The 13,119-nt window shown below is 37.6% G+C and overlaps 1 protein-coding gene across 1 annotated transcript; it reads right to left on the reverse strand.

The window, feature by feature from the left end:
• Nucleotides 1-463: 463 nt before the first annotated feature.
• Nucleotides 464-5,195, reverse strand: LOC6036490. Its single transcript, XM_001846484.2, is given in 5 exon segments — nucleotides 464-1,243; nucleotides 1,325-1,577; nucleotides 2,549-2,613; nucleotides 2,616-2,667; nucleotides 2,729-5,195. Coding segments are annotated over 5 exon segments (1,386 nt in total). The 5' UTR covers nucleotides 2,999-5,195; the 3' UTR covers nucleotides 464-497.
• Nucleotides 5,196-13,119: the final 7,924 nt, after the last annotated feature.

The following is a 13,119-nucleotide window of genomic DNA, read 5'->3' on the forward strand; positions in this document are numbered from 1 at the left end:
TGAAATTTTGACCATTTCCAGCAAACTAAACCGAAACGCGTGCAGTTGAATTTTTTTCGAAAAAATATGTGTGTTTAAAGCGTATTTCTGTTCAGTTTGGCATGCTAACAACCCTACAGATAGAAATCTGGTGAAATTTGCCCGGAAAATGGTCAAAATTTTACTTTTCTGCAAATCTCCATATAAAATCCGGGTTTCATGCTAACTATTTTGACAGCTGGGAAATTTTGCCTTACTAATCTACGTGCCTTGACTCTTTGCTGAGTTTGCAAAATGTTCAGATAACAAATTGTTTATGCACCCTATTCAAATGTTGCCCCAGATGGGTTGTTTTTTGCACTGTGAAAATTCCTAAAGCAATCTAAATGAGAATCGTCCGTAACGCGCAAAACTTTATTTTTTCTGAATTAGGACAAAGTTCTTTGCCAAAAAAAACGATTTTTATGAAATGAACTATTTTTTTTATTATTAACTAAATAAATTCGCTAATTTGTCTACTACTCTTCAATTGTAACCATCATTCCCTGCGCCCCATAATCCATCTTAAAAAACTGTTTCGACTTCAGCACATCTTTGCAGTTCTGCCTCAACGAAACGGGACTTCCGGTCCAACTGCTCCCCGCAGCTCCCCCTTCCTCAGCCAGTGTAACCCGGTACCTTCCCGCTTCCTCCTGCGCCCCGAGATGCCACAGCCAGTACAGCGCCTGTCCGGCCGATTCCATGCACCGAAACTTGGCCACAAAGAACAGCTCCTGGAATCGGCAATTAGCGCGATTCGTCCTGGGGCAGCTCTGGGACAGCGCGTGATTGTTATTATTCTCGTCATCGCCCCGCACCAGCACGCACGTCACGCACGAGGCCTTCTCGGCGGCCAGATGGACCCGGACCGGTTCCCCGGGGGCCACGTAATACTGGACGACACTCGTTTGATGTGACTTTTGCAAATGAATTAATATGTCGTGTTGATTTTTCATCTTGTCACACGGTTGACCGGACGGACAGCAGTAGAGGGTGGCCATTTTTACGGTGGCCACTCCGGGCGGCGTTGGTGGGGTGGAGCTATTTGCTTTTAATTTCAACGACTGTTTGTAGTGTCGATGCAGTCGGCGGTGAAGGGGCTGCTGGATGGACCACGTTGGGCGGCGCCAAAGTGGTGCGTTAATTTGCTGGCCATTAGATGACTTTGGATCGCCGGAGGACGGAGTGTTGGCTGATGGGTTGGGTCCAGGAGGATGCTTGTCAGCTGAAAAGTAAATTGTTTTAACAAATTGAAGTTTACAGTGTTGCCAACAGTTTAAAAAATCTCTCCAAAAATCTCAATTACCATCGTGCTGCCCCAGCGTCTGGACGAGAAAGTTGAAAAGCTTGTCCGCCACGATGCACCGCCCCCGGCCCAGCAAAACGCGGCAAATTGGGCACTTGCTGCTGCGGGACCGGCACCCGGAACAGATCAGGTGGCCGTGGTAGCACTGCCAGGACGGCGGCCGAATCACCTCCAAACAAACGGGGCACTCGAGCAGCCCGGCAATGCCCTGGAGACAGCTCGCGAACCGTGACAGCGACTGGGGGTTGAGGTTCTGTGCGGGTTGAGTAGGAAAAAGAAGAAGAAAAAAAAGTTGATGTAATTGCTTATAACTGTTTGCTCAAGAGTTGTTAGGTCGAGGCAGGTTCGAATGCGCAGCTGATCGATCACATGGAGCAAAACTTGTGGGGCCGGCTCCGTTTATGGGAGGTCTTTTGCACAGTCTAGTTTAAATTTATTGATAAAGGCATTCATCGTAGTTATTCGACCAAAAATTCTCAAAAATATTTTTTTCAAAAAAATAAATTTAACTAAACGTTTTTCCATGGATCAACCATAGATCCCTGGCGAGGTTAAATTTCACTTTTCTGAAAATCTTCGAGGTTTGATTTTGACAGCTGGAAATCCCACCTTATGAATCTGTATTGGTGTCGAAAAAACCGTCAGACAAGCATTTTTACCACCTCTATTTAGTGTGTAGAACCAAAATCTTATCGCCAAACAGACAAATAATGTGGTCTAATTATTTTGACCAAGGAACACTCCACTAATGCAAAGCAGATTTACCTAATACAGCCTTGAGACAATTTGGCTAGAGATTAATTAGACTGGTCGAGAATTTCACGATTTAATTCGTGAGTGCCAGATTTGGGCCAAATCAGATCACTTTTGATTAAAAATTTTACGTGGAATTTCTGTTATAACACAAACTTGATGTTCGACAATTCCTGTCCTAAAATTTGTAATCAATACCGTAGATACCTGTGGCGCGTGTCACCTAGTGTTATACTTCTACCAGATGGTGACAACGGCACACGGTTAACGTGTAGAAAAAGCAATTATTCTCTGATTAATAGAGACGGTTACCAACTGTGCTCAGCATTATATCAAACTCAGATGCGTAATCAAATCTGTGTGTGAGTTGGCATCTTCCAGACAGGTTGTCAACCAGCTTTTTTCAACTTGTTTCTCCATACTTGTAGACCTGAATATTCATTTGTTTACAACTTATTAAAAAAAACTTACATTCTTCTCGAATCCCGAGTTCCACAGCAGCAAACTGACGCCGGGCTTTGTCGAGCGATCTAAGGTACTCGTTTGGCAATCTCAATGATCTTGAGACCGAGCAGGTCTTCGCCGTTGGCCTGCCAAATTTTAAATCATGACTTTATTGGTTGTATTACAACATTTCTATAGGAATACTACCTCCAGCACACAGTCTCCAATCCGCACGCCAGCCTTCTCCGCGCACGATCCCGGAAGTACGCCGGAAACCCACGGGTACGGATCCCACGGAGTTCGACTCAGGTGCAGTCCCAGACTGCCCCCGGCTTCCGCCGGAATGAACACACTCCGCAAAAGACGATCATCCTCCTCAATATCCGCTACTGCAGCAACTTCTCCCCGATCCACGTTGGCGACCTTCTCCGTTAGCGCGGCAGTGCTGCCAACCGTGCGAGCTTTCACTTGCTCCATTTTTCTTTTCTTCCTATCTTAAACTATGTTTATGATAACTGTCGGCACTCGGATTTTCTGAGCCAAAGTTCACGGTGCTCTGGTTTTCACACACTTGGCTTCCATTTCCCACGCATTTTACTTCGCGTTTTTTGCTTCTTTCAAGATGCCGCACTTTCTTGTTTTTCACTTTTCTGCGCGAAGAGAGGTTATGGTCTGAGGTTTGGTTTAGTTCGTTAGCCGATTCTGTCAGTTGGGGAAAGTCGGTCAAACTGAGTGGGGAAAAGTATGGGAAATGTTTCTGTGATGAAAACGATTCATTTAAGATTGTTTAAGGTCATTGTCAGTAACGGCCATGGTTGCCAGATTTTGAATCTTTCTCTATTTTTTTTGTATGATTGCTGTCAAAATTGTATGGAGATTTGTATGGAAGTTCTAAAAAATGGCTTCACAAAGTTTCCGCAAAAAAAAGCAACAGATTTTTTTTTGAGAGAATAGCTCATTTGTTATCTGCTGAAAACTCCCCACCAAGTTAATGCAAAAGTGTCAAGCACCCACATTAAATTCCCATTAACAGTACCAAAAAACCATATTCACGAGCCAACAATGATATCAAACGAAACGAATGAGTCTCACGTTTTACAACAATCAAAACGCGGAATTATGACACCCACCACGTACGACCCGTTCCCGCTGATCTGAAAGGGGCAGCATCAAGCAAATTCCGTTCTCGCGCCAACCCGAAAGTTTGCGTGTGTAATGTTTTTTGAAATCTGTGTCACACACGTCCGCGACGATATGTCACGTAACCGAAACGCAGCCACGTGCGTGACAGAGCGATTTGGTGGGCTTTTGGTTTTTGAACAAAACACTTTGCAAACTTTCCCACCAATTAGTATGCACTTTTGTTGTGATTTTGTAAATTTGTTAAAAATATAAATGATTACCTAAAATAGAAAAAAACAACTACAATACACTCAAACCCCGATGGTTTGACACCAACTGTTGTCAAACGAACGGGGTCACTTTTAGTTTGAAACCCCTTTTACAAGGAGTTCACACATACTACCAAACGTTTGTTTTGGTAGCGTGCGTGCGCGCCGTGTAAAAGTGACATTTCGTCACTTTTTAGTTTGACTTTGTCAAACCAACGAGGTACAAACTAAAAGTGTCAAACGAAAAGTGACCAACCACTGGGGTTGAGTGTAATATCATTCTAAAAATAATGCATCAAACAGAAAATAAGTGATTTATTTTTAATATCAACTCCTACGGGTTTATTGTCCTTTCCAGTAGTTTGTACAGAAACAAAAGGTTCAACAAGTGATAATGCACTTCGATGGTACTTAGTCGCCAAGGACAACCGCAACAACGCCCCCATCAAAAAAGTAATTCCCGTGCTGAGCAACCCTTAAATAATAACATCCAAAAAATATATCTTTCAATGTAAGACAGAAACGCACAAATTCAAAAACGAATAAAAATCTGATTTTGATATAAATTTAAAATAAAAAGTTCAAATATACAACCAAGGGTTACCAACCAGGAAAGACACAAACTTTGTTCGAAAGCTTGCAAAAATCCACAAATGCAGCATTACAGAACAAAGGACCGATTCAAGAAAACAAAACGGCAACAAAAAAGCGTTCAACCATAGTGGGAGTACAGTCACTCTACGTAAGATGAAAAATTGTAGAGATTTGAGCCCATATTTCAAGTTTCACAATGTCCACTTTTAAGGGATGCATGCAAATCGGACTAAAAATAGTTCAAAAATTGAAATTATTTCCATTACTTCTTGACTTCTTTTGTTTAATTTTCGTCTCTTCTTCGCAAACCCAATCGTTTAAGGCTGTTCCCAAGTGTGGACTAAAGACTCTACTAATCGTTGTTGGATTTTCAACTTGGTGGCCGGGGCTTCTGAAATGGACACACCGCGCTAAAGAGCCCCCCTGTGCAAGGTATAATGACATACACGTATTAGATAATAACTGGCGCAATTTGGACCATCGTTCCCCGTACTGTGCGGTGGCTATTATGAACGGACAATCGGGTTTATTAATGGCGGGTTTGTTCTTTGTTTTGCTTTTTTGCAGTGGAAGGGAAATTGTTGCAATTAAAATCGCCATTTCGGTCATTAACTTGCACTGTCGTCAGTAATTTGACATGTACAAAGTACGATCATATATTTTTTTTTTCATAAAAATAAATTCATCTTTTTTTTATGGGATAGCTTTTTAAATTATGTTGCAATCTAATGTTCGTTTTTCTCAGCTCTTGATGAAGAAATTTTGATATTTTTTATTTTTTATCCCGTGATACAAAACAATTCAAAAATTTCCATTGCGTTGTCCAATAGAGGGTTTAATCGGGAAATTACACAAAGTTTGTTTTGTGTCGGATTCAATCATTCCAAGCCAAATAAATTGAATAAGAATTTAATGCGTGAAATCAACCACGCATTTTTGGTAGTAACGTTACGAGATAGATGTTTTTGTTCTTGAGATCTACTTTCCAAAAGACTGCTAAGCGACGAATTTAACTTTAAGATTTTTCAAAATTTATTTAAATGTTTCACAAAAAATAACTTCCTGTATCAATCTGATTACAAAAGATTTGAAAAACTTTTTACTGTAAAATAATGAACATCAAATTTGGAGCACGCAAAATTTATGAACTTTTTCTTTTAAAACATATTTTGGAATACTAAAAATTGATTTTTCTTGTATATTTCAAAGAAAAGAATAATTTCATAGTTGATAACTGATGTGTTTACTTATATTCAACATTTTTTTTAACATTGATTTTTTTACGAAATAGTTCAAATTGCTATATCTGGAAGTCCGGTTGTCTGTGGATTAGCAGCTAGTTCGTCCGTAAACGCGCTCTCGATTCTTCGTTGATTTTTTGTTGTAATATTGCTTTAAATGTTTTGAAAATATGCTCAAAAGTTTGCCAATAGACCCCGCAGCGCGAGTGTTATGATTGTTTGTGATTTTTATTGAAAAAAACTTTTTTCAACTATTTTAAACCAGGATATTCTTCTTTTGGTGTTTTTATTACTCCACACATGTCATTGATTCACTTTCAAGTGTTCCTGATTCGCAAACGTCAAACGATGAAAGCTTTTTTGTTCCGGCCATGGTGAAAGCTTTTATCGTTTTGCTCGTTTTGTTTTGATTCGAAAGAAGAAAAGAGAATGTGTAGTGGCTGTCAGTTTTTGGGTGGTCGGCAGCGGGACGGAGAGTGAGGAGCTGTGTGTTTCTCAGCTTTTGTGGAAAAAAAAAGTCATCGCTAGCATCTGGCAGTGTGACCTGTTCAATTGAATTATAAAGTGAAAATATTTCAATGCGTTGTTGGATGTTGTGAAACAAGATGATCATAAAAGTTTAGAATTAAAATGGTTGTGAATTTTGAGCTTAGCTTTGAAGAAAAAGAAATACCGGTGTATGTGACAAAAAAAAATAGATGGAGTGCACGACTTGCTCTGCTCAAAGTTTTCTAGTAGAACTGGTTTTGTGATAGGCAAATTAATTCAGGAAAGGAAAAAACTGTTAAGATCTACATTCGCTGATAGATGATCGACAAAAAGAATTGGCGCACGGAACAAACATCCCACTCGTCAAATATTCCGATAGAAGGGATGTTCAAGCAGTCAAATATCCTTTTCAAAATGGTTTATTTTTACATTTAATATTGATTTTTTTTTCAGCAGTGTTTCAAGGTAATTTATCATTTTCAATTATTGCATTGCCATTTATATTCTGCTCTCCCATTACTTCATTCGTCGGTGAAGTATCCCATCAAAACCTTTTCCCTTCCAAATCCGGATATCTTGGAGGTCGTCTAAGTTCTTAGGCATCTCTATAGGGTATCCAATCATCAAATCCACCCACCTCCCCGTTGATCGTGAGGAGTCGACCAAAAGGAAAATGAATGGTAATGTGTCATTCGGCACATTCCTGACGCATTTATTTTCCTTATCGGCGCCAACCTAGCTTTTGCGAGCTTTATGCTCGGCTAGAGTACGGTCAACCAAGCTAAGCTAAGCTAAGCTAAGCTAAATAGTTCAAATTGCTATATCTTTCTTAAATTACAGTTTTCTCACAGAACAAACCAAAAACTATAAGAAATTGTACACTTAAATGCTGCAATTAATTTTTAATATCCGATCTTGGAATAAGTTTTAAAAAATGTTAATTTTGAAGGTAAACCACATTTTTTTGGAAAATAACGGTACCGTAAACCGGGGTGACTTTGATAGGATTTCAATTTGTTTTCAGAATATTTTCCAACAGGTTCTCAAGATTATTATTTTTAAAACATGTACTGGGGTAGAGCACACAAAGTCTATGCACAATTTCGGAAAAAAAGTTTTTTCAATAATGTTTAGAAAAATAGTTACGTTTAAAATTCTTAGTTTTAATTCCGGGGTGACTTTGATAGTCATAGTTTTTCTTGTTAAAATCATATTTAAGATAATCAAACTTTATTTGTACGCTAAATGTACCATCACTAAAGTAGCTGATGTAGTTTTAAAAAAAAATCAATGTTTATATTTAGTTCACTAAGTGTATAAGCTTTTTAGCAAAATACATATAAATTTTAGGTAAAATTGTTAAAAAGTCGGAATTTTGCCTGAAATTTGTTAAAACTAGTTTTGTTTGTAAAATTATCGATTTATGTTGCATTTTATACTGAATTCGAAGCACGAATCACAAGTTTTCACATTTTACATGCAATTTGTTCAACTGAAATTGTCTATAAATTTGGAGATTTTTTTTAATTGTGTTTCAAAAACACATATTATTTATTATTTACAAACTATTTTAACCTTTTCCTAGTGGAAAATTGTCCAAAGAATCCGAAAATGCATTCCGTTTTTCGATTAAAAATCATGTTCATTTAGAAAATCATGACACTTTGAGAAGTTTAAAATAATGACTTTTATCAACATTTTCTTAACTATAGGTAACTAACTTTTTAAACTTGTCAAAATTTTATGAAAATTCTTCTTGAGGTACTTTGAACACTTCTCTACCACGGTCAGTATGTTTCTAAACCATTCCTTACGTATTTTAACTGTACTCTTCATTTTGCGGAAAAATCGCAAGCCTATCAAAGTCACCCCGGTTTACGGTATGTGTCTTTTAGCTTTGATGAAAAATCTCTATCGGGATACAGAGAAACCTCTTTTTACGCGATGCGTTACGTTTTACTAATTTGTTGATTTCTCTGGAACGACGCAACATTTTTGAAATCTTTTAAAAGCATTGTGTAGGTTTTGTTCAGATCTACTAAATGCTTTTTGAAGCTTACAAAAATATTCTACGGTTTAAGAGAAATCAACGAAATAAAAAGCCATCGCGTAAAAAGAGGTTTTACTTCATTTCACGATAGTTTCAGGTTTTGACATTGAAAATCGGAAAACGACGCTGTTTTGGTGATGTACACAAAAAAATTGTAACATTACATTTGGGAATGTGGACAGCTTTTGAACCAGAAAAATAACATTTGCTTTGAAAATGTTTAAAATTTCATCTTTTCTTGTGTAATTGAACTCATTTCACATGGATTTATGTTAAATTACTTCTAACAGAGGTTATGGTAAACCATGAGTATTTCATTTTTCCAAAGCTAAACTTTTTTAAACTGAGTTTGATATCTCAATAATCCATTGGATCAATCTCCAATGTCTTCGAAGCTAATTTACAGGAAAAAAAGATTTTTTCGAACATTATTTCAGAGCTGGTCAAACATAGTCATGACTTCTTCAGCTAAAAAAAGTCGCCCATATTACAAAAAAAATCAAGGCATCAAATTTCTTTAAAAGTACTTGCATTCAAACATAAAATTAATTTTTTTTTGAGAATCATGGCGTTAACGAAAATTTGGCAAAACTGCCAATTTTTTTTCATTAAAACCATCTTGTGCCATAGCTGAAAAGATGGCATTTTTGTCATCTAAAAAAATAATATAAAAATTGATACTACTAGCCATAGCTTCGACATTTGAATGAAAGAATTTCGACGAAAACCAAAATTTTAGCAAATTATTTTTTTTGTTGTACTGCACAAATTCAAATATACTAAAATGATTCAAACCCATAGAAATGCATTTTAAATTAGTTTCTGCTGATTGCACTTGAATTTCCGTTGAAATTTTTAAGTTTCAAGGGTGGGAAAGGAGGTAACAAAAACTTTTAAAAATATTTGCTACAGCCTTACTTGTTGGTGTGAATGGTCGAATTGAAAATGAGTTATTTTATGGAGTGCAACAATTTTCTCTTTCGATCAAAATCAGTTTTCAAGGTACAGATTTTTGAAGATTTTAAGGCTGGTACAAATTTTATTTAAAGTTTTTGTCTCCCTCCTTCCCCTTAAATGTTCGCCCGAAAATCAGGGGGCAAATTTTTTTCAAAAACTTCAAAATGTTGATGGAATCAGCAATCAGCTGTAATCAATTTTAAAATGAATTTCCTGCGTTTAGAATCATTTTTAGCATGTTTGGGTTGATTTAAAAATCTTTTGAATTTTTGAAAATTTTCGATGTTCATTATCGCAAAAGTCTTTTTCGCTAAAATTTTTGTTTTCGTCAAATCTTTAATTTTTGAAAATTAATGATTGTTAAACAACTGAACTAGTGTAAAATGCATTTTAAAACACTTTTTAATGATGAAAATGTGAAACTATGGCTTGTTATTTCAATATTTTTTTCATTTTTGCCCCTACGCATTTGACGTCTTGACGACTTAATCCTTGCATTTTACAGTCACTGGAATCAGCCTCAAGCTTAATTATTTGGTTTAGTTTTTCGTATATGGTTTCCTTTAGTATAGTTGTACATGACTAACTGCAGTTTGAACAATTTTTCTAATGTTTTGTAAACAAAAATAACCAGCTTTTGTAAACATGCTCCATTTTGGTATAAAAAAAAAGAATATTTTTAAGATTTTAAATATTTTACATGCTAAACTTGTTATATTTTGAACAAAACCGTACAGATTTTATGTGAAATTGCTGTAACTGATAGAAAATCTAAAGTTTGGATTAACGAGAAACATTTTTCATAAGATTCGAATAATTCGAAGCGTACATCTGAATAAATACCCTTATCAGCCAAACATAGTTGAATGAATTTATGTAAAAAGTTCATAATTTAAAAAAAAATTGACAGAGTTATGTGCCATACAAAAAAAGAGGATCAAGTCTCCCCACTCTCCCCTACTGTACATTGAAAGTTCACAAAAATTCAAAATTTTAAACAAACCCAAATATACTAAAATTGTTGTTACGCCCGTGTGGATCAATCGGACCGCGCACTGGACTCACAATCCAGAGTTCGCTGGTTCGAATCCGCGGCGGGCGCTCTAAAATTCTTTGTGGGGTATTCGGCGCCGTCGCTCCGTGCCATACTTTCATACACTTAGGAGCCCAGGGCGGCGAAGTCCTTGTAGATAAAAAGGAAGACACTAGGGTTGGTACTAGCAATGGTGGCCGACAGCTATAAAGTCAACTTCGTTTTTTTTAAATATACTAAAATGATTCAAAACCAATTTCAAAACGCAGGGAAATGCATTTTAAATTAGTTTCTGCTAATTGCACTTGAGTTTCCGTTGGAATTTTAAAGTGTAACAAAAACTTTAAAAAATATTTGCAGCAGCCTTACTTGTTTGTGTGAATGGTAGAATTTAAAATGGATAATTTTTTTGGAGCGCAACAATTTTTTTCTTTGGGTCCTGCAACCTAAGACCAAAGACACTTAATCGATCAAAATCAGTTTTCAAGGTGCAGAATTTTGAACATTTTTACAGACTTTTGTATGGACAGTTGCCAAAACTATTTGGAGATTGTATGGACAAAGTAATGTTCAAAATGTCTTCTTTGGTCATATAAAATGTTCATACAAAGTTTCAATCAAAAAAATCAAATCAAATTATTCGCTCTACAGCATTGCCTTGGCGTTCTCGATTGCGAGATTCCTACTCGAAACTAGGTGTTCGAAGGCTTGATTGTTGAGGCAATTACAAACCTCTTTTTACACCTTAGCTTCCATCCACCCCGGGATTCGAACTGACGACTTTTGGATTGTTAGTCCAACTGCCTACCAGCGACTCCACCGAGGCAGGACCCAGGGAGACGACTCCTACACCTGGACTGAGCTAACGACCTAACCTTTTTAGGTTAGTCCGGGGCCAACATTTACTTCCCGTCCGACGGAAGGCGTGATCAGGCAAATCTCGTCTCGAAAAATGCCACCGGGACCGTCTGGGATCGAACCCAGGCCGACTGGGTGAGAGGCAATCACGCTTACCCCTACACCACGGTCCCCCCCCATACAAAGTTTCATCAACATAAAAAATACAAAACATAAATTTGCCATTATTTTGCTCGTTCTTGGGAGAATTTCTCTACTGCAGATAATCTTGAAATTACTTTTCCTTTCGATGGAACAAAAATTTCAATTAAAATGTTCAATCATTTTTATAAAATTACTCAAAAGAGTTCACATTATCATAAATATGGTCCCGTTAAATAAGGTGACAATTTGTATCTTATTTGTTTCTTATCCAATCCTCAAGTAATTTGAGAATATTTGTGTTTGTTTAATATTTCATCGCTGTTGCTAAAATTTGCCGTATCTTTCTATTTCGGCTCAATTAAAAAGACAGAAATAACAATTCTTTTTTTGATAAGGTCCTATAAACAAATGTAAACATTGAGTGTATCCCGCTTACTCCGATGGACTTTGACATAAGGTGTGAAAGGGATATACTCAATGTTTACATTTATAGATTATCAAAAAGTCAAGAATTGTATTGTTTTATAGTTCATCGGTTCATCAATTCATGGTGTGTTTTTGACCTGCTGACCGATAAAACCTCACACCCAAATCATCGCCACCACCGATGGGTGCCAAATCGTGTCATCACATCAAATCTCAAACCTCCAAACATGGGCCCCACAATCTACAACAATCCTAAACCACACACAACACCACCTTGTCAAACATGCATCACCGAGTTCACCACTTAATTACTGGAATCTTCTCGCTTCAAATGCACTAGATATTATCTTCAACCGCCAAAGTGAAGACACACTCACTGGACACTGTGAATGAACCCTTTTTTAATGCTCAAACAAACGTTGATTACTAAATTATAGACATTTCATCACACTCTCTTCACGTTGGTCAATGGGTCACTTTTCAATCATTCTATAAAATAGTCAGCAGACCTTTTGAAGTTCTTCGGTTTTGATGAATTAACACTTTTCTTTTAGTCAAATATTAACACAAAGTCGTATTCAAATTGCTTAACCCATTCTGTGTGCCCAATAAAATCGGTAAAACCAAACAAAATTGTTATACAACACTATTAAGTAGCACACCTCCTCCTCCTCCTGCTTCAGTGGCCAGCCGAGAGTTAGTTCTGCTGACACGCCACGGCGTGGTTGACCAACCCCAACGAACGCGAACTATGCGGTACTCGAAGAAATGCCGAACCACGGGCGGTGGTTACTGGTGTAGGTACGTCCAACCGGCTTAACGATTCGCGGAGAACTGAGCAGGGCTTAGCAAACGCGCGCGCCAGCTGGTTGAGCTGGGTTTGAGCGAGCTGGATGAGTCAAGAGTAGGCTAGCGCTAGGGTTAGGGTGACCTGGGAAAAGGGTAATTAATGTGAGACTTGATCATAAAAAAACAAAAAAAAATTAAATTCTACGTTTTGGATTGATGACTTCGAAATTGATCATTAGACTGTTCCAAAGAGATCTGGGAATAATCCAAGATGGCGGCCAATATGGCGAAAATTCTTTCTAGCCCTTCGGACAATCGTAAATATTCCACAGAATTTATCAGGACGCAGAACAGCGTGTTTGCAAATGAGTTCAAAACGGTGAAACTCGCTCAACTCAAAACCATATTCACAGTGCAATTCCGCATACATTTGCATAACCCACTTATCATCCACCTAGGTAAATCACGAACTGCACGACATTCCAAGTGACGATGATGACTATCTCGCCGGGTTAAATCGATCGGACCGATTTGACGTGATCGATTAGCGGTAAACTGTTGACGGGCTGGCTGGAAGTCGCTGACAGGTGCCCACACAATTGTACAAGGTATCAGAAAAAAAACCG

This window comes from Culex quinquefasciatus, chromosome 1 (genome assembly GCF_015732765.1).
Source record: "Culex quinquefasciatus strain JHB chromosome 1, VPISU_Cqui_1.0_pri_paternal, whole genome shotgun sequence".
NCBI lineage: Eukaryota > Metazoa > Arthropoda > Insecta > Diptera > Culicidae > Culex > Culex quinquefasciatus.